This window comes from Macaca thibetana, chromosome 19 (genome assembly GCF_024542745.1).
Source record: "Macaca thibetana thibetana isolate TM-01 chromosome 19, ASM2454274v1, whole genome shotgun sequence".
NCBI classification, from domain to species: domain Eukaryota; kingdom Metazoa; phylum Chordata; class Mammalia; order Primates; family Cercopithecidae; genus Macaca; species Macaca thibetana.
In genome coordinates this window covers 39416862-39437561 of record NC_065596.1, presented here as the reverse complement: position 1 = coordinate 39437561, position 20700 = coordinate 39416862, and the positions used below count along the sequence as shown (strand labels likewise).

At 56.6% G+C, this 20700-nt stretch overlaps 2 protein-coding genes and 2 long non-coding RNA genes across 5 annotated transcripts in view; 2 read left to right on the top strand and 2 right to left on the bottom strand.

The window, feature by feature from the left end:
- The first annotated feature begins 316 nt into the window (after positions 1–316).
- On the top strand, positions 317–2237 carry LOC126941958 (uncharacterized). The gene is made up of 2 exons (XR_007721472.1): positions 317–408; positions 2028–2237. It is a non-coding gene; the product is annotated as an uncharacterized LOC126941958 (long non-coding RNA).
- On the bottom strand, positions 985–11263 carry SCN1B (sodium voltage-gated channel beta subunit 1). Its single transcript, XM_050768828.1, has 6 exons — positions 10868–11263; positions 9026–9192; positions 7963–8203; positions 2170–2311; positions 1727–1798; positions 985–1636 (listed from the first exon to the last, which is right to left on the bottom strand). Exons 1-5 carry the CDS (start codon positions 10905–10907, stop codon positions 1732–1734), a joined length of 657 nt encoding a protein of 218 aa, XP_050624785.1. The 5' UTR covers positions 10908–11263; the 3' UTR covers positions 985–1636; positions 1727–1731.
- A 728-nt stretch (positions 11264–11991) lies between these two features.
- On the top strand, positions 11992–14247 carry LOC126941952 (uncharacterized). The gene is made up of 3 exons (XR_007721466.1): positions 11992–12382; positions 13128–13215; positions 13721–14247. It is a non-coding gene; the product is annotated as an uncharacterized LOC126941952 (long non-coding RNA).
- Positions 14248–15211: 964 nt separating this feature from the next.
- Positions 15212–20700, bottom strand: part of GRAMD1A (GRAM domain containing 1A) — a 31224-nt gene continuing 25735 nt past the window's right edge. For both annotated transcript variants that reach the window (XM_050768725.1, XM_050768726.1), the window contains exons 14-19: positions 20359–20462; positions 20100–20273; positions 19927–20014; positions 18612–18719; positions 18408–18528; positions 15212–15632 (exon numbers count right to left, since the gene is read on the bottom strand). In XM_050768725.1, the coding sequence (XP_050624682.1) occupies positions 15540–15632; positions 18408–18528; positions 18612–18719; positions 19927–20014; positions 20100–20273; positions 20359–20462 (688 nt within the window). In that variant the 3' untranslated portion in view covers positions 15212–15539. The remainder of the gene's footprint in view (positions 15633–18407; positions 18529–18611; positions 18720–19926; positions 20015–20099; positions 20274–20358; positions 20463–20700) is intronic.

Sequence of the window (20700 nt, the reverse complement as noted above, 5' to 3'; positions counted from 1 at the left end):
TCCATCCCCACCCGGTGACCCCTTCCCCCTCGGCCTGTCTGCACTCTCCAGCCCCAGGTCCAGGCTGCGCCCGCCACTTGCTGCACCTCTGCCTACTTCCCTGCTCAATTCCTGGGCCCCGACCCCAGCCGCAGCCTCTCCCGCCTGCCCTGCTCATCCTCCCCCGGCCCCTCCCCCGCTGCCTTCCTACAAGTCACGGGGCTGGTTTGCTTTGGCAGCCTCCGCCCGGCCGCAGTGACCTCTGGAGCCAGAAAGTCCTAGCACTAGATAGGGGGGGATGGGGGGCTTGGCCCGGAAAACACAGCGCTAAGGGCAGAGGCCCAGGCCAAGTGGCCGGAAGCGTCCGCAGGCAGATAACACACTGTCCCGCCAGCAGCCAGGCGCGGTCCACGTCAGACCCAGGGCCAGGTAAACACCAGACGCGCAGGGTCACTGCCAGACACCTGCCCGTGCTCAACCACACGCCGGACACAGTCAGCCTCGGCTGCTTGCTCCAGATAGGCCTCCCGCAAAACCGGCCCCACCCGCTTACCCACACGTGCCCGCTGTGCCCAGCCAAACCCATCTCCACCGCACCCATTTCCTCCACTCAGCCCAGGGCCCCTCACTGGGACACGCTGGTTTAGCCTGGCTTCCTCTGCTTTTCCATCCATACCTGTCTCTCCTTCCCTCTCCTTCTCTCCAGCGCCCATCTCTCCAGAGACCCACACTGCTGGGCACACCGCACACCCCATGCCACCCCTGCACCCCAGCATCTGCCTCCATTCTCTTCCCTCCACAGCACCCCCTCGCTTCCTGGCTCCGTTCTACTCTCCCTCACCCCTCATGGTCCCCGCCGAGCGAATGGCTCCCCCAACCCCGACACGGATCAGACATTAGTGTCTTCACCTGTGGGCCCTCGGGTAGGGTCCCTGGAAAGCGGGCTCTAGGATTCGGGGACGGGGATGGGGGGAAGGTGACGGGGCTCACACTCGAAACTATGCATCAAGTCCAAGAGTCTTTATTTCATGAACAAAACTACTTCTGTAAAGAGAGACGAGGCTGAAAGGGCCCCTTTCTAGGTGGCCACAGTTCAAGGCTGGTGAGAGAGGGCGAGGTTGGGCCGGGGCAGGAGTGCATTACAGGGAGGGGGGACCCCAGGTCCAGCCGGAGGAAGCGGGAGAGGAAATGATGCCGGGGAAGGGGAGTCGAAGTGGGTCCCAGAACCCCCTGCCCCAGACTGCTCCAGCCCATCATCGCGATCCCTGCCGCCGGGCAGGGAGGAGGCGGGGAGGGGCTGGCCCCAGAAGTGCAGGTCTGAAGCGGCCAATGTGTGCAAATCAGCAAGGAGGAGGGGTGCGGGGCCGCTGCCCCCACCTCACCGCCCCCCTCCCCAAACAGGCAGCAGAAGCAGGGTGGGGGCAGCGGCAGTATTGCTTTACCCATCATGCATGGCGGTGCGCGGCCGGCGGGGCAGGAGCTGGAGGAGGCCAAGGCGGGGGTGCGAGCCAATCCCCCTGCCCCTCCCACCCCAGCGGCTCCGTCGGCAGGACTCAGGCTTTCCGGGGCCCAGGAGTGGCCACCCCCACACTGGGCGCAGGCGGTGCCTGGAGAGTCCCCATTAGGGCTGGCTCTTCCTTGAGGCGGGGCCCAGGGCCTGAAGGGGAACAAGAGAGGGGGAATTAGGGACCTGGGGGACTTCGGCCCCTCCCAATCCCCTTCTCCTCTGCCCGCGCATCCGCCTTACTGGGGCTATTCGGCCACCTGGACGCCCGTGCAGTTCTCTTTGCTTTCGGAGGTGATGGCCAGGTATTCCGAGCTGTGGGGGAAAGGCCAGGTATACAGTGACCCCATTATCAGACCGACCCAACCCCCAGGCGATGGGGGAAGGTAGCGGGCTCCACCCCAAGTACACAGGGCTCCTTAGTTAGAGGAAGGGGCTACGGGTGGACTCCTCAGGGTCTTTGAGGAATCTGGCTGGGAGCCTGGGCTCCTGGGTTTGAGGGAGGAAGGGACTGGGTCTGACACCCCTATCCCATGTCTGACAGGGAGCGCTCCCCTCTGGGCGGTGCTGAGAGATGGCGCCCTGGGCCGCTCCACTGCCTCCTCCCCGCCTGGCTCCGGGTGTTCCTCTCTGGCAAGTGCGAAGCTGCCCTGTGTGCCCTCACTCCTCGCAGCCACCCCACTCACGCGTTCTCTTGTGCAGCAGTCTCCGTGGCGGCAGCGATCTTCTTGTAGCAGTAAACCATCTCTGCCACGAGCCATATGGTCAACACGACGATGAGCACATACATCATGATCTCAGACACGATGGATGCCATGTCTCTGTTGGCTGCAGGGGCCAGGCAGGGTTAAGGGGGTAGCCCAGACTGCATGACAGCCTGAGTGTGCTGTGAGCTTGCTGTGTGAGCTTGGGCAAGTGGCTTGACCTCCCTGGGCCTGGTGTATGCACTGTGATTATTAATGCCCAGCCTTGGGTGGGCCTGGTGGGCGTCACCCTCAACCTGCCTCCCTGTGTAACTCGAGGGCACATCTGTGTTATTCCAGAGGCCCTCAGCACAGTGCCTAAAAGCCGTAGCTCTGCAACCAGAAGGCTCTGGTTCAAAGGCTGGCTCTGCCACTGGCCAGCTGTGTGACCTTGGGCAAGTGACTCAGTGTCTCTGGGCCTCTTTTTTTTTTTTTTGAGACGGAGTCTCGCTCTGTCGCCCAGGCTGGAGTGCAGTGGCTGGATCTCAGCTCACTGCAAGCTCCGCCTCCCGGGTTTACTCCATTCTCCTGCCTCAGCCTCCCGAGTAGCTGGGACTACAGGCGCCCGCCACCTCGCCCGGCTAGTTTTTTGTATTTTTTAGTAGAGACGGGGTTTCACCATATTAGCCAGGATGGTCTTGATCTCCCGACCTCGTGATCCGCCCGTCTCGGCCTCCCAAAGTGCTGGGATTACAGGCTTGAGCCACCGCGCCCAGCCGCCTCTGTTTCTTCAATTGTACAATTAATACTTCCTTCATCAGAGTGCTGTGAGAATTAAATATGCTTTAAAATCATTAGAATAGTGCTTGATCTATAAATAGCATTCAATGAAGGTTCACTTTTATGAATGTTATTATAACTGGGGCAGTAAAGCCTAGTGGTTAACAGGCTCTGGAGCCAGACTGCCAGGGTTCAAATCCCGGCTCTGCCTCTTACTAGCTGTGTGACCTCAGGCAAAGGACTGCACCCCTCTGAGCCTCTGTAAAATGGAGGTGGGAATACACAGACCCTCTCACAGGGTTGCTGGGAGAGGAAATGAGTTAACATCCGTAACATGCTTGGATGAGCACATAGTCAGCACTGCTGAAGTGCTGGCTATTTTCCGGAAACTCTACATTCTCTCTACAGCACTGGCCTCGCCAATTGCCAGCTTCTCCTTGAGCCTAAATTTAAACTGTAAAGGGAACGCGTTCAGCCAGGGGACCAGAGTCAAAAGCCACTCTGGTGTCCTCGGCTGGATTTCCTAGGTGTCCATCCCACATCTCTGGCCCCCTCCTGGATGGCTGAGATCCCATTTTCCCTGCTGTCCTCAAATGGCCTCCCTCTGCTGCGAGTGGGGCACTTTCTGTGGCTCCACCCTGTGCAGATGGCACCAGTGCTTTCTGGGCCAGAGTGAGGGAGGGAGTGGGGCTGGATGCTCCCCCTGCCTGCCCCAGCTTCCCTGTGGGAGGAGCTGGGACAGGGTTTCCTTCTCATTCCTTCCTTCCTTCCTTCATTCATTCTTTTCAACAGACTTCTTTATTTTTATAAGAGACAGGGTCTTGCTCTATTGCCCAGGCTGGAGCGCAGTGATGCAGTCATAGCTCACTGCAGCCTGGAACTCCTGAGCTCAAGCCATCTCCTGCCTCAGCCTCCTGAGCAGTGGGGACTACAAGTGTGCACCACCAGGCTCCGTGAATTTTTTCCTTTTTTTTTTTTTTTTTTTGGTAGAGATGAGGTCTCGCTGTGTTGCTCAGGCTGGTCTTGAACTCCTGGCCTCAAGAAATCTTCCCACCAAAGTGCTGGGATGACAGGCATGAGCCACTGCACCCGGCCTCCACAGACATTATTAGTGTGTCTCATGTAGTGGGCACCTGCTGTCAGTCAAGCTCTGTGCTAAATTCTTATCCAACCATCTCCTTGATGCCTCCGAAAACCTCAAGGACGAGCGCATCCTGGCTGCCCACAGTGGCTGGCCTCAGGAACCACTCTGAGCTGGATGCACACCGGATAAAGCCCCATCATCGGAATTCATGCCCCCGCTCCTGGAACTCAGTGCCCAAATGGGTTTAGGTAACATGGCATCTCACAGGCAGCCCGCAGATCTGAAGGCCAGCCGCGACTCTGCAGGCCGGATTTCTCACCCGCCTCAGACACTGCTGCGCCTCAAGGCATTTTCCACTCATGTTGTGTGGATCCAAAATAGGATTACTGTCCCCATGGGTCCCCATCTGCCTGCTCCTACCACCAGTGGGCAGCCCCCAGCAGCTTCCCAGCATCTTCTCCACCTCTTCCAGGTCAGTGAAGTTCTCACCACCATGACCCGTCGCCTCCTCCTATGGAAATGACATGGCTCGTTCCTCAGGGGTCATTACCAGGAGGCAATAGAGGTTGATAGGCAATATTGAAACTGCAGCGAGATGGTGGATAAAAATAATAAAAAGGTCAGTGTGGTGGCTCCCATGTGTCATCCCAGCATTTTGGGAGGCCAAGGTGGGTGAATCAATGGAGGCCAGGAGTTCAAGACCAGCCTGGTCTACATAGCGAAACCCCATCTGTACTAAAAATAAAAAAGAATTAGCCAGGCATGGTGGCATGCACCCGTAATCCCAGCTACTTCGAAGGCTGAGGCAGGAGAATCGCTTGAACTCGGGAGGTAAAGGCTGCAATGAGCCAAGATCGTGCCACTGCACTCCAGTCTAGGCGACAGAGTGAGACTCTGACTCAAAATAATAATAATAATAATAGGCCGGGCACAGTAGCTCACACCTGTAATCACAGCACTTTGGGAGGCTGAGGCGGGTGATCACCTGAGGTCAGGAGTTCGAGACCAGCCTGGCCAACATGGTAAAACCCCGTCTCTACTACAAGTACAAAAATTAGCTGGGCATGGTGGAGTGCACCTGTAATCCCACCTACTTGGGAGGCTGAGGCAGGAGAATCGCTTGAGCCCGGGAGGTGCGGTGAGCCGAGATTGTGCCACTGCACTCCAGCCTGCCTGGGTGACAGAGCGAGACTCCATCACAAAAATAATAATAATAAGGAATGGCAGGCAGTGCTAACAAATAATATTGTGGTATTGTGGGTAATGAAAAAATACAGTAGCACAGTGAGCCATGTTAAAAATACTGTAGTATCAGGGGTGATGATGAATATAGTATAGTATAGAATGGAATATTTTTAAATGCTACAATAGGATTGATTTTTAAAATACTATAGCACAGCATGGTGGATAATAAAAATACCCACCATGGTGGGGAATGTTAAAAATACTCTAGCATGATGGATTATAATAAAAATACTGCAGGCCAGGTGTGGAGGCTCACTCCTGTAATCCCAGCACTTACGGCGGCCAATGAGAGAAGATTGTTTGAGGCCAGGAGTTCAAGACCATCCTGGGCAACATAGCAAGATCCAGTCTCTACAAAAAAAAGACATATATATATATATATATATATATATATATAGCTGGGCACAGTGACTCACACCTGTAGTCCCAGCTACTTGGGAGGCTCAAGCAGGAGGATCGCTGGATTTGGGGAGTTTGAGGCTGCAGTGGGCTATGATTATGCCACAGTATCCCAGCCTGGGCAACAGAGTGAGACTTGGTCTCTCTTTAACAAAAAACAAAAAACTGCTGTGTTTGGCAATATTATGATAGTATAATATATTGTGTAATATAAAATATACTATAGTGGGTAATATAAAATACTATAATATAGTGGGTGATGTTTAAAAGGCAATACTACATATGGTGGGTAAAAAACACTAGAACTGGGTGGATAGTACAGAAAACAAACTCTGCAGGGCCAACATAAGGAACTGCATACAACGGTAAATGCTGGTAAAAATACGGGCTCTGGGATGTAGTGTGATAACAGTGGACAATCCTAAAAAAGAGAGGCTCAGGCCGGGTGCAGTGGCTCATGCCTGTAATCCCAGCACTTTGGGAGGCCAAGGCAGGTGGATCATCACCTAAGGTCACGAGTTCGAGACCAGCCTGGCCAATGTGGGGAAACCCCATCTCTACTAAAAATACAAAAATTAGCTGGGCATGGTGGCGCATGCCTGTAATCCCAGCTACTCGGGAGGCCGAAGCAGGAGAATCACTTGAACCCGGGAGGTGGAGGTTGCAGTGAGCCGAGATCACGCCATTGCACTCCAGCCTGGGCACCAAGAGCAAAACTCTGTATCAAAAAATAAAAATGTAAATTAAAAAAAAAAAAAGAGAGAGGCTCTACTGGGTCATGGTGTACAGAGGACACAACACCCTGGCCAATTGCCAATAACAAGATGGAAAGCACCTAGGTGGCTGAACAGTGCCCTGGGGCCTCCCACCCTCTCCCATCTCACCTCTACAGATTTGCAAGAGCAATAACAGGTTTTGTAAAGCCCCAGTACCGGGGGCGTCTTTGTCACAGCAACTCCGCGGGTAGGGCTCCATCGTCCACGTCCGCAGCTGACCCCCACCCCCCAGCAGCATGACGAACACCAGAGTGGCTCAGACATGCCTGCTGAATTGCATTTGGCTACACCGCTTTGACAATAAACGTAAAAATGCTCATTATAAAAAGAAACCCACAGGCTCTGGCTGATCACAGAGTACAGTGAATCATGCCAAGAACGGAAACACAGTCACCCAAGCTCCTCTGGGTTCAAGTCCAGCTCCCAATCACATGACTTTGGCCACATAACTTTCCCTCCCTGAACCGTGGTTTTCTCATCTGTAAAATGGGGATAGGAAGAGCCCCTACCCCGAGGGCGGGGAGAGGATTCACTAAGGAACTCCTTGTAAGACACTGAGGCCGGCATCCATCTCACGGAAAAGACGGGCAGTGCATGTTGCCCATGAGGATGTGTGTGCCGTGGCCCCGAGAGACCTTCCTGCCACGGCTTGTAGCTGGTTCAAACCTGGGCTATCTCCCTGCCTCTAAGCCAGTGGCCACAGGGCCCTGGACAATTGCAATTGATGCTGAGCAGAAGATGGTTCAGAGAAGGGGTGGACCTCCCTCAAACAAGGAGTCCAGGGCAGCTGAGGCAAAATGATGAGACATCCGAAAGCGCTGTAGATCCTTGCTGCTCAGAGGGTGGGCCCCACACCTGTGGCCCCACACTGCCTCACCTGAGAGTTTTAGAAAGGACCCCTGGGCCCGCCTCAGAGGTGTTGAGTGAGACTCTGCAGGCCAGCGCGGCTCCCCTGTGGCAGGAGTGCAGAGGGGTGTGCGGAACTCTGCTCTAGGTGGCACGCTCTCTTGTCTCATCACGACAGAGGGCAGCAGGGCTGAGTTACTCAAACAGTAAGAACCGCCACCCTCACCACCACGTGCAAGGCTCTTCTGGAAGCCGGGCATGTGCCTGCAGTTGCTCAATCCTCATGACGCCCGTGATGGAATAATGGCTCAAACTACACCCCGAGAAACACATCAGATTATTATCCTGGGCGAGCCCAGGACAACCCTTTGGCTCAGAGACAGAAGGCACCTGCCAGAGATCATGCAGCACAGGTGACAGCTGGGTTCTGTACCCGGAGCATCTGTGGGGGAGATGCATGCTTTGACCTCTCCGTGGGCTGGAGGGAAACAGAGGCCAGAGCTGGAGTGGGCGGGAGAGGCTGCTCCCCTCTTCCCCCAGGCCGCTGCTGTGGGCGGATGGCTGGCCAGGCACAGAGCCAGCCTGTCCTGTCCGCTACCTGCCATCTGTCCCTCCATCTGGCTCGCCGGTGGGTGACGGCAAAGGGGCAGGCAGCGCCCAACTCACCTTTGTCCACTACCTCAATGTGGATCTTCTTGACAACGCTGGTGTTGTGCTCGTAGTTTTCGAAGAAGAGCAGGCGGTAGACGTGGCACTCGTAGTCGCCCGAGTGGTTGTAGGTGACGTTGGTGATGAAGATAGACAGATCCTGCAGGTCCTTGGTGCCCCGGCTGCCGTTCCACACCACGCGGCCCTCGAAGCGCTCGTCCTCCTCCAGCTGCAACACCTCATTCTCATAGCGCAGGATCTAGGGGTAGCCAGGGAGGGGGAGGTGTCGCTGCCTGGGCCTCTCTTCCCTCACCTGACCCTGATTCTCTCCCCTGCCGTGACACCCACAGACACAGATGGTACATAGATGGGCTCAGACGCCTTGACCTCAGGCAGAGAGGGCACAGGGGTGGGGGGCGGGGGCTAGGATCATGCCTGGAGTCATCCAGACCCCGCTTTTGCCTCCAGCCGAGATGCACATGTGCACACACACGTTCCTCAGTCATCCTCTCAAGCCCCATCTGGCCTCTAGGCCATCATTCTCTGCAGTTCTTTCCCAGCCACCAGATACACTCCTCCAGCAGGGACAGGGCAGTCTGATCCTCGCAGCTGGAGACCCCAATTCTCCAGCATGTCATCGAAGTTTATGGTTCCCTCTCCCATATGTAATGCAAAATACACACGTATTTCAAAGGAGGTTAAAAAAAAAAGAAAAAAGTTCTGTCTTCCCTCTGTAATGACTATCCGAGACATTGTTTGCTGGTGCCAAATAAGTCCATTGACATTTATTTCGTGCCAACCATGTGCCAGGTGCGTCAATGCATTCGGTCCTCACGCAAACCTATGGGCTAGAGACCACTGCCACCCCATCTTTACTGAGGAGGAAACTGACTTTCAGAGAGGCTCACTGATTTGGCCAAGGTCACCAGCAGGCCACTGGCAGAGCCAGAATCTGAATCCAGGTCAGCAATCACAGCATATTATTAAAACAAACAAACAAGCCCCCTCCCTGAGATCCAGCCCCACTGCCTCCCACACGCGGATTCCCGCCATCCCACACCCGTGCCCGGCACCCGCACACCTTGACAAACTCCTCAGTGCCCTTCTGGCGGAAGGTCCACTCGGTGAAGGTCTCAGCGGTGGTCTCGCTGCGGCGCTTGCAGGAGATGCAAAGAATTTTGAAGGTCATCCCATACACGGCCTCGGTCTCCGAGTCCACCTCCACGCAGCCCCCCCAGGCTGAGGACACTGTGGGGACAGCAGGCTCAGGTCAGGCAGAGGCACCCATTGCCCTAAGCAATGCCAGACCCCTCACAAACCATCTGTTCCCCCCTCAATGATTACCAGCAGATGGGACTGGATGCCAGGCTAAGCCCTGTCACTCACTGTGTGACCTCAGCAAGTCATTCGTCTCTGGGTCTCAGTTTCCCTCTCTCTTGTTGAAAGAAATGGTCCTCTGCTTCCAGCATTGGCTGGGCCCATTTTCATACATTAGGTAGGGCCTTGTACATGGGAGGCCCCATAGGGACTGTCAACGTTGCCAGTAACTCAGACTTTTTGCTACCCGAGTGCCCCTTCCTCAGAAAGTCCCTTGCTGGAGGAACCCAAGCACCTAGGTGGTAGAATGACACTTCCAGCTAAGTTAGAAGTTCAAGGTGGCAGTCGTTTTCACCATTAAATTGCAAAACCAGCTAGCTCCAGGAGAAACGGGTTGGGAGAAAAGAAGGTCTGGGGGTGGGGGATTCTGGGGAGGTGGGCACTGGAATTGGGGCTGATCCACACTCAGCCCCTCTTCCCAGCCCCACAAGCCCCTGTGTGAGCCATCCCCTCCCCAGCCTCTCCTGCTTCCATCATCCCCTCTTCCCCAGGGTCCTCGCCTCTAGAGCTCTTCCCACCCCAACCCCATCCACTACTCAAAGCTTTCCTGAGCTCTCTCCTGCCCCAGGGCCTTTGCACCCCATGGAATTCCAGTCTTAGAATTCCTTCACTCTCTTACCTGGCACCTCCTTCCTGCCTCCCAGCACTCTGTAGCTAACGCGGTGTCTCTTCTGCTGCAGCCCTGTGCTGTCCTTGTCTCCTGATCCTCAGGACTTCTCATCCATCCGCCCCTGCTGCGGTCCCTTTCAGACTCCCTGAGGGCCTCTGTCTCAGTCCCTCCCATCTTTGTCCCTCTCAGGGGTCTCTCTGAAGGTCCCTCCACTTTGTGTCCACTCTCTGGGCTCAGAAGGAGACCTCTCCTAATCCCTTTCCACCTTTCCACGTCTATCCCTTTTAAAACTCCATGCCAGATTCTCTCCCGGTGTTCACGGGCACCCCCATCTCCCTCTCTCTTCTCTCCATCTCCTGCCTCTCTCAAGTTTCCCTTTCTCTATCGCGCTCAGTCTCTTAACTCTCTTTCTTTTTCTTTCTCTCTCTCTGTCTCCAATACCCCTCTCTCTGTCTCCGTCTCCCCCTTGACCCCCACGTCCCCAGCCTCCCAGCGGACCACTCAGGTGCGCTCTGAGTCCTTCTCTGTCTCTCGCCCCCTTCCTCCCGTCTCCATCTCTCCCTGTCCCTCCGTCTTTCCTGTCCCAGTCTCCGGGCGCCGCCTTCCCCCCACCCCCCTCCCGCGGCTGTGGGTGTCACATTGCAGCCTGCGGGGCTACGGGAGCAGCTGACTCCGCGTTTTCTCGCCCCCGGCTGGGCGCCTGCAGCCGCGAGGCTGTGCCAGCCCGGCCCCCGCCCGCTGGAGCCCACCCGCACCTCCACCGCCCTCCCCAAGCCCGGCTCCCGCGCGCACAACTTCTGAAGCTGACTTGGCGGGGCCCGGGGTTGGGCCGGGGGCGGCCCTCGCGCGGCTGCTCCGAGTCCCGAGCGCCACTCCCGCCGCCCCACCAAGCGACCCCGCGGTGCCCCCGGCCGCGCGCGCCCCCTGTGCACTCACCCAGTGCCGCGCCGACCACTAAGGCCAGCAGCCTCCCCATGGCTGCGCGGCGCGTGCTGCGCCCCCCTCCCGGGCCGCCGGTATTAATAGCGGGGCGAGAGGCGGCGGGACCCGGCGGCGGTTAGAATGTCCCCGGGAGCGCGCGGGCGCAGCAGCTGCGGCTCTGGGACCGGCGAGGGGGGAAGAGGGGGGGCGCGGCCCCCCCGCTCCGGTTACCGCCGGGGGCCCAGCCCCGGGGCCCGGCGTCCGGGCATCCCCGCCGCGCGGGCGGCGGCCGCTGCTCGGGCTGCTGCGCTGGCGCGCACAGCCGGGCACATCCGCTAGGTGCACCGACCCAGGTCCCGCTTCGGCTCGGGCGCGCTCGGGCGCGGACCGCCGTCTCCTGCGCACTGCAGCGACGGCGGCGGCGGCCTAGGGAGGGAGGAGGGAGGAGAGGGAGGGGGCGGGATGAATCACCGCGGGGGGAGGGCGCGGTCGCCCAGCCTTTGCCGCAGCGGCCCGGGAAGCGGCCGCTGCACGGGCCTCTCCGGGTGGCGCAGGGACAGCGGCTTCTGGGAACGCGGCGGATGGTCCGGGTGTCTCCGACTCCGCTGGGGCTCTGAGGACCACCCCGCCACCTTCCCAGGGAGTCTGGAAAGGTCACCCCCAGAGTCACAAGAGGACTTGGAGCGCAGTTTGGGGGCCGGGTTTCCGATTTCAAATCATGGAGGTCATCCTTAGGAGTTCAAGGAAGCGAACCTCCGAGTGATCTCCCCTCAGAGCCCTGATATCCAGGCCTGGGGGTCACTGTGCAGGGACCCCCAAATAGGCATTAGAGGAAGGTGGGGGCCGTCAAGCTAAGACTACAGCTACAATCCAGACCTCACCCAAGCAGGCGGGGCACCCTGGGCAGAAGCAGCCCCGGGGATCTGGAGGTGCTGTTTCAGGAGGATGACCCCTACAATCCCCTGCACCCCTTTATGTCCCTGATGTCACCTTCTACCCCTCTTTCCTCCCACTCCACTCTGGCTGTTCAGGCCCTCCTGCTGTTCCCAACACAGGGAACCCATTCCTGCCTCGGGACCTTGGCCCCTGCCCTCCCCTCTACCCCTGCTCTCCCTGCTGCCCCGCCACTCTCCCCAATGTCACCTTCGTTAGGTCTTGTGTCGCTTCAGGGCAAACTGCCTCCCCGGCTCCTAACTTGACCTCCTTTACTCTTGTTGAATGTTTTTCATAGCAGCCTCACTACCTGACATTTTGTTTTTGTTTTTTTTCTTAGACAGGGTCTGGCTCTGTTGCCCAGGATGAAGTACAGTGGCGTGATCTCGGCTCACTGCAACCTCTGCCTCCCGGGTTCAAGAGATTCTCCTGCCACAACCTCCGGAGCAGCTGGGAGTACAGGCGCGAACCATCATGCCTGGCTACTTTTTTAATTTTTTAGTAGAGACAGGGTTTCACCATGTTGGTCAGGCTCGTCTGGAACGCCTGCCCTCGGATGATCCGTCCGCATCAGCCTCCCAAATGCTGGGATTACAGGTATGAGCCACCCGTCGCCTTCCCAGCACTTTGGGAGGCCAAGGGCGGGGGGCGGGGAAGATCACCTGAGAGCAGGAGTTCGGGACCAGCCTGACCAATATGGTGAAACCCCATCTCTACTAAAAATACCAAAAAATTAGCCGGGAGTGGTGGTGGGCACCTGTAAACCCTGGACAACAAGAGCGAAACTCCCTCTCAAAAAAAAAAAAAAAAAAAAAAAAAAAAAAAAAAAAAAAAAAAGTCCAGGCGCGGTAGCTCAGGCGTGTAATGACAGCATGCTGGGAGGCTGAGGTGGGCGGATCATGAGGTCAAGAGATCGAGACCATCCTGGCCAACATGGTGAAACCCCATCTCTACTAAAAATACAAAAATTAGCTGGGCATGGTGGTGTGTGCCTGTAATCCCAGCTACTCGGGAAGCTGAGGCAGGAGAATCGCTTGAACCCAGGAGGTGGAGGTTGCAGTGAGCCGAGATTACGCCACTGCCCTCCAGCCTGGCGACAGAATGAGACTGTCTAAAAAATAAAAAATAAAAATAAATTTTAAAAAATCCCCCAGGTGAGGACACTGTCTTGTGTACCACCATGTCTCTTGCACCTTGAACTGTTCCTGGCACATTGCAGGTACTCAATCAATATTTGTCAAACAAATAAATGAAAGTCAATGTTCACTAAGCCCTTGGGATTTGCTGAACCCACTTCTACTGCCCCAAATCTTCAGTGAGTTCTATTATCCCCATTTCACAGATGAAGAAACTAAGGATGGGAGGGCCACTCCCTTGCCCACAGTCATGTAGCTGGCCTAGGATGGATGTGGAATCCTGCCCCAGCAGTGGTAAGTGGCCTGTCCTACCAGTAGGTTCTGCCAAATGGAGAAAATGGAGGTGGGAGTTCTGGTCTGTCAGGACCAGGGTGGGAGTGAGACTCTCAGCTGAAGGGTCACTACCTAGGTCCTAGCCTCCAATTCTGGGTGGGGTAAGGTCTCAGAATCCCCCTGGCCCAGCCCTGCCAGACAAGAGGAGCTAGGGTGTTGGGCAGGACCATGGCAGAGGGGCAGGGAGCCAGGGACATCCGACACCTCTGTGGTCTAGACTTTTATGCCAGCGCCTCCTGAGCTGTGAAATTCCCCTGCAGAGAATAACCGTCTTGCTGTTCCGGGCCCTTCCACTGGTGGGGGATGGTAGGTGAAGGCACAGTGAGGACAGGCCTCAGCACTGGACAGGAGGCACCTCACAGCCCTATAAGCTATGTTCAGTGAGCACCTACTATGTATGGGCTTGGTGCTGTTCTAAGCATTCTAAGCACTTTACTAACATTAGCTCATTTAATTCTTCCTATAGGTGGTATTATTATACCCATGTTACAGATACAGAAGACTGAGGCTCAGCATGGGTACCTTGCCATGATCACACAGCTAGAGGGTAAGAGGGGCTGGCTCTGCCTCCTATGCCACTCCTGATCCACTCTCCAATCCCTCCTCCAGTCCCCTGCCCCAAGCCATCAGTTAGGATGATTCTTATAGCCAGAGGTGTGACATGCCAAAGGTGTCTCTTTACCCCATACACTCACTCTGGAACCAGGACAAGGTTTCAGTGAGGTGGACCTGCGTTCTATCTGGACCAGGGACTTTGCCTCCAAGCTCATTTCCTCATCTGTAAAACAGGGATCCAACAAACCATCAGCCTGAATGGGCTGTGGTGGGGTCCTGAGGGGGTTAGGACTTTGCATCTAAATGTGGAGACCCCAGGGGTCAGGCCTGGAGTCTGCCTCCCTGCTGGGTAGCCTCAGGCGTGTACATCCTTGTCTCCACCTCATGGAGTCACTGTGAGAATAAAATGAACATCAGATCTTGGCACAGAGCTCAGTACGTACGTACTTGGTACTCACTACACGAGTTACTTTTTTCCCTCTATTTTTATGCAATAAGTGTAACATTTATTGAATACTTACTCCATTCCATCTGTGCCAGGCCCTGTTATAAGTAGCCACATTTATTAACTCCTTGAACCTGTAACAGCGGTTCTCAAAGTGTGGTCTGGGGCTGGGCATGACGGCTCACGCCTGTAATCCCAACACTTTGGGAAGCTGAGGCAGGAGGGATCACTTGAGGCCAGGAGTTCGAGACTAGCCTGAGCAACATAGTCAGATCCCATCTCCAAAAAGAAATAAAAAATTAGCCGGCCATGGTGGCTTACACCTGTAGTTCCAGCTACTCAGAAGGCTGAGGTGAGAGGATGGCTTGAGCACAGAAGTCGAGGTTGCTGTGAGCCATGTTTGTGCCACTGCACTCCAGCCTGGGCGACAGAGAAACCCTAACTTAAACAAACAAAAAACCAAAGTGTGGTCTGGGATGGCACCATGAGCATCCCCTGGGAACTCATTATAAAGGCAGAATCCCAGCCCTGCCCCAGACCTACTGAACCAGAAATTTGGAGGGAGGGGCCCCACAGTCTGTTTTTCATCAAGCCCTCCAGGAGATTCGAACGCAGCTCAAGTTTGAGAACCACTCCCTTCTAACAGCCCTGAGAGACAGGTACTGTCATTCTGCCCATTGCACAGGAAAGGGCACTGGAGCTCCAGGGGTTGACCTGCTGCAGTTACACCACTGCTAGGAAGCAGGATTTGAACTCTGGCTCCCAGAGTCTGTCCCCGGACTTCCTGCGTTGACCTCAGATGATGTAAAGCTTGTGTAAGATGCTGGGGGAATTCCAGATCGTTTCAGTGACTATGGCCCCAGAACACAGACAGAGGTCCCCTCCCCACCACGGCAGGATCTGAGTGTAACAGGAGGCTCCCACCCACTCCCAGGGCCCCACAGGCACAGCCACAGCCACTTCTGACCCTTTATTGGGGCACCATCAGCCCCAAATAAATATAATACATTAAACCCAGAGCTGAGGGAACCGTGCACCCCAGGAGGCGCCCCCCACAACCTCAGCCGGGCAAAATAAGTTAGTGGGGGGCCTGCCAGAGGCCGGGCCAGCTCCCTGGTCTAAAGTGCATCTCGGTTCCATGGCCCCCACGTCTGCACAGCCCCAGGTCGGGCCGTCCGGAGGGGCGGGTGGGAGATGCCTGGCGCTCACACCGTGCCAGCAGTGGCCGCCGAGGCTCTGTGTGTCCATCTGTCCATGTGGGGGAACAGCTGCGTGGCTGGGGACCTCAGGAAAAGCTGTCTTCGGGCCGGGGCTGGGTGTCGAAGGGAGGATCTGAGACTGTGATGCCTTGGTGCAGCTTCTCCAGCGAGAACTTCATCTGTGGCGGGGAGGTGAGCAGGGTTGGGGGTGAACGCTGGAGGTTGGGGGGTGATGTTGCCCACCCCCATCCTGCCATTGAGAAACTGAGGATGGTCTAGAGGCCATACTGCCCCACCCCAGGGTCCCTCAGTGAAAAGAGCACAGCCACGCTGCACCCAGTTTAAATTCTCAGAGGCAGCAGAGGAAGAGGAAGGGGCTTAGTGTGTGCCTGGCACCCCGATGGCCTGGGTTCAAATCCTGGCTCTGATCTCGTTACCTCAGTTAACCTCAGGCACGTCCTGTAACCACCCTGAGTCAAAATCCCCTCATTTGAAATATGGGTCTGTAACACATCTGCTCCATAGGATTATTTCAGGGTTCTGAAGAGCACTGAGAACCCGGTGTACACTAAGTGCTGAGCACATGTTAGCTGTCACCATTACCCCCTCTGTGACCTCGGGCAAGCTCCTGAGCTCCTCAAAGCTCTGGATGCCTCACATCGCCTACCTATGTATAAAACCGGGATAACGGCCAGGTGCAGTGGCTCATGCCTATAATCCCAGCACTTTGGGAGGCCGAGACCAGTGGATCACTTAAGGTCAGGAGTTCAAGACCAGCCTGGCCAACATGGTGAAACCCTATCTCTACTAAAAATACAAAAATTAGCCAGGCGTGGTGGCGGGTGCCTGTAATCCCAGCTACTTGGGAGGCTGAGGCACGAGAATCGCTTTAACCTGGGAGGCAAAGGTTACAGTAAGGCAAGATCACGCCACTGCACGCCAGCCTGGGTGACAGATTGAGACTGTCTCAAAAAAACTGGGATAACAAAAGCATCTTCCTCAAAGGCTGGCTGTGGGGATAAGGCAGTCATGCTTAAAACTTAGAACAGGCCGGGCATGGTGGCTCACATCTGTAATCCCAGCACTTTGGGAGGCCGAGGCAAGCAGATCATGAGGTCAGGAGATCGAGACCATCCTGGCTAACACGGTGAAACCCCGTCTCTACTAAAAAATACAAAAAATTAGCTGGGTGTGGTGGCGGGCGCCTGTAGTCCCAACTACTTGGGAGGCTGAGGCAGGAGAATGGCATGAACCTGGGAGGCGGAGCTTGCAGTGAGCCGAGATCATGCCACTGCACTCCAGCCTGGGCAACAGAGAGAGAGACCCAGTCTAAAAAAAAAAAAAAAAAAAAAAAAAAATTGGAATAGCCCAGCCACAGGTAAGTGCTCAGTCTGCATCTACTGTGAGTACCAATCTGTGACATCAACTCTGCACCCTTGGCAGTTTGAGAGGGAGGAAAATGATAAAAATTTAACTCAGGGCCAGGTGTGGTGGATCACACCTGCAATCCCAGGACTTTGGGAGGCCGAGGCGGGAGGATTGCCTGAGGCCAGGAGTTTGAGACCAGCCTGGGCAACATGGTGAGACTCTGGTCTCTACAAAAAATTTTTAAATTGGCCAGGCATGGTGGTGCGTGCCTATAGTCCCAGCTACTCAGGAGACTGAGGCAGGAGGATCACTTGAGCCAGGAGTTCGAGGCAGCGATAAGCCATGATCGTGCCACTGCACTCCAGCCTGGGCAACAGAATGAGACCCTGTCTCAAAAGAATAAAATAACGCAGGATGGGGGGCCCTGCCCACCCTCTCTGAGTGATGGGGCCTCAGCCTTCATCCTTTCCCAACCCCGTCCTGCCCCACCCTTCCCAGTGTGAGCTTCTCCCAAGCTTGATTTCAGGGGGGGAATGAGACCCCTAAAGATGAGCCTTCTGATATAGAAGGGTCTGATGAAACAAGGTTCTCACCGTCACCCACAGCTTCAGCTCTGATGGCCTTGGAAATGCAGGCAATGCCAGACTCTCTGTTTCCCAACCGCCTTCCCACTTCGACACCTTCCTCAGTGCCCAACACTTGCTCTGACCCACCGCAACTGCTGGCCTGAGTCTACTGGGGCCTGAGGGCATTGCTGTGTGATGACATCACATTTATTGGGCATCTGCTTTGTCCCTGGCACTAGGCTCACACTCAGGACACCCAGCCCACATCCAGTGTTTCCTGTGGGCCTGACACCACTCCCAATGTCAACTTGTCTCATCCTCACAACAGTCTTTGAAGTAGCATCAGTCATTATCCTGTGTACAGAGGAGGCCACGGCCACCACGGCAAAATTGCTTGCAAGAGGTCACACACCGGAATTGGAACCTGGTTGTCTGAGTAGACATTGTCCCTGAACTGCACTGGGTGTCTGGGTGTCTGGATCCACTCTGTTTTGGAGATGAGACCTCAGATCCTTTGAAGAGTCTCTCCCCTTCAGACCCTGTGACCCCTTAGCTACCCCAGAGGGGGGTAGAGGGTAGAGGGACCACACCTGGCCTGCCCTGGCTGCTGTGATGGGTCAGGGGTGGGCCTGAGACCCCAGCAGGCAATGAGAGTAAGCGCCGTGGTCCCCGGTGGGGGGAAAAGTGTGGCCTCCAATGAAGCCAACCCTGGAGATGGGCACAGGGCAGAATGAGCACGAGACTGACTCTTACTGCCATTGAGTGACCAAACCCAGCCGTGCCTAACGTGAGATGCCTCTGGACTTTTCTCCAGGATGTGAGCCAATCAATTCTTTCTTCCATTCACACTTCCGTGCTTTCCCCTGCAATGCTGTGGGGTGGGGACTCTGAGTGGCTTCCTCATTTTACAGAGGAGGACACTGAGACCCGGAGAAGGGAGGTGCCTGCCGCATGGTGGGGTTTCAACACAGGACCCTACAGCTCTGTAGCCCCGGGCCCTGCCCAAGTGGCGCCTCCTACCTCATCCAGGAGCTCCACGGAGGCCCGCAGGATCTGCCTCCACTTGTGCACCTCCACGCTGTGGAATTGCTTCTGTAGCGCCAGGATCTCGGCCCACTCTGTGGCCGTCTGGGGGAACTTGCTGTGGGGATGCCGGGCCTGAGCAGGGCCTTGGCCTCCCGCAGTGTGCCCAAGCCCCCCCATTTCCCCAGGCTACCCACTCACCCCTTGGCCAGGGCCAGGCTGTGCCAGGACTCAAAGGTGTGGGCTGTCCTTTCCAGGGACCAGAGGCGGTAGAAAAGCAGGACGTTGAGGGCGATGAGGATGATAAGGCTGGGGACAGGGGTCAGAGGTCAGGATTCCTGGGGTCTGATGCTCTGAACCTCCCCATATAGCTACACCTTGTAGGGACACCTCTATTCCCCATTGCAGAGGAGGAGAATGAGGCTCAGAGAGGGTGAGACATGCCAGGGTTGCACAGTCCATAGCAGGAAGGTCAGGGTTCAAATCCAGGCCTGTCTGATGCCCATACCCTTGATTGCCATGCCAGGTCGCCTCCCTGGGGGAGCCGGGGGGCGTGGGGTGGGGAGAAGAGGCTGCAACAGGGGTTGCAGGGAGGGGAGGTGCAGGGAGGGGAGGGCAGGGGGAGGACTCAGGACCCTACCTCACACAGATCCTGCAGCAGCAGCAGTGAGGGGAGACAGAGAGATGAGTACCGCCCGGCCTGCCCCCGATACCCCCAGCCCTCCTCGCCCTGGGCAGCTCTGGGCCGAGCGCAACATACCCCCTCACTGGATGAGAGCTGAGAGCTGAGGTTCAGAGGCTGAGCACGTAGCCGGGCTGACCCTCACCTCCCAGGGTCTGCTCAACCCCAGGATCCAGCTTCTGTTTCCTCCCAGCGTCCTGCCTGCCAACTCCTGCAGGCTTCTGGGCAGGCGTGTGGATTCTCCCTGCCCAAGCCCTTCTCAGCCTAGACGGTCTCCACTCTCTCAGGACGCCCATCCTGACTGCCCGCTGTGGCCTGGGAGGAAGCTGCTGCTGGCCTCCCAGGGCTTTCCCACTCCTGGCCCTGATGCCTCTGCCCATGCATCCTCCATCCCGGCCCAGACCACTCTGGTCTGGTGTCAGGTCTATCTTTTCCTCAAGGTCACTGCTGTGTCCTCAGCATCGCCCAGCTTAGGGGTGGGCACAGAGAATGCAACGTGCATAAATGACCTCACTGGTTAGGCACACCTCTCCCTGTGCACCTAATTCCAGAATCTTTGTGTGCCTGCTCCTCCAGAGAGCCCCCCTTGATCCTTGGGTGAGGTCAGGCCCCTCTGATCTCCCATAGCTCCCCCGGGCTCTGCTCTTCTAGCAGGGAAGGCTTCTCCATGACAAACCGACACATCCCAAACATTGCCTCATCTAATCCTTGCTGTGAGCAAATCCACGCTCCCACTTAAGCAGAGAGCCCAGAGAGGCCATGCACTTGCCCAAGGTCACACAGCCAGGAGGCAGGTTCAGGCCTGTGTGGCCACTGCTCCTGTCTCTTACTCACACGATGCTGATGAGAACCAGGGCATTGGGGATGCCTGCCCCGGGGCCCTGGTCCACAGACGGTTCGGAGAAGCGGGAGCTGAGGGAGCCTGCAGGAGAGCAGCTTGGAGTCAGAGGGCCTGGTCCAGGCCCCCAGTCCTCCACCCACCCCGACCCGGCCCCAACGGAACGCACCCGAGGTGTGCATGCCAGCCCGGGCACAGGGGTCAGGATCTGGGTGCTGGGGCCCATCCCCGTGAGCCCGCCAACTCAGGGGCCGCTTCCGCCGCCGCAGGCCGGATAGCAAGCTCCGGGCATCCTTCCCGCCTTCCTCCAGAGACAGCTTCTCGGCCTTGGTGAGCTCTCGCTCTGCGTAGAAGAGAGGGGGCTCTGGATGCCCATCCCTGGCCAGGCCACCCCCCAACCCGTGCCCCGGCCAGCCTTCTGTCCCTACCCAGATGGTGGAAATAGTCTTCAATGCCGCTCCACGAGTTCTTCTCAATGAGCGACTTCACCAGGCTCCATGGCTGCTTTCGGTAGCGGATCTCAGAGGACACTCTGGGGTTGGGAGATCAGGGGAAGGAGGTCAGGGTCTGACTCCAGCCCTGGCTGTTCCATCCCCCAAGTTGAGTTCTTTCCTTCCCCTAATTCAGAGAGGGCCCCTTGTCACTCACAGACAAAACAGATGGGTTCCCTACCCTCCGTGGCTTCCCTGGATACCCCATACACCACCCCGCTCAGCCCGAATGCCAGCCAACTCAGCCTTCGGTCCTTCTCCACCCATGCCCAGTACATG

Bases quoted from the DNA above. Each gene is read 5' to 3' on its own strand.
- SCN1B (XM_050768828.1), bottom strand. From the start codon at position 10,907: ATGGGGAGGCTGCTGGCCTTAGTGGTCGGCGCGGCACTGG. The intron at 9,193-10,867 runs GTGAGTGCACAG...CTGTCCCCACAG, and splicing joins AGTGGTCGGCGCGGCACTGG to TGTCCTCAGCCTGGGGGGGC. The intron at 1,799-2,169 runs GTGAGTGGGGTG...TTTCCCCCACAG, and splicing joins ACTGCTGCACAAGAGAACGC to CTCGGAATACCTGGCCATCA.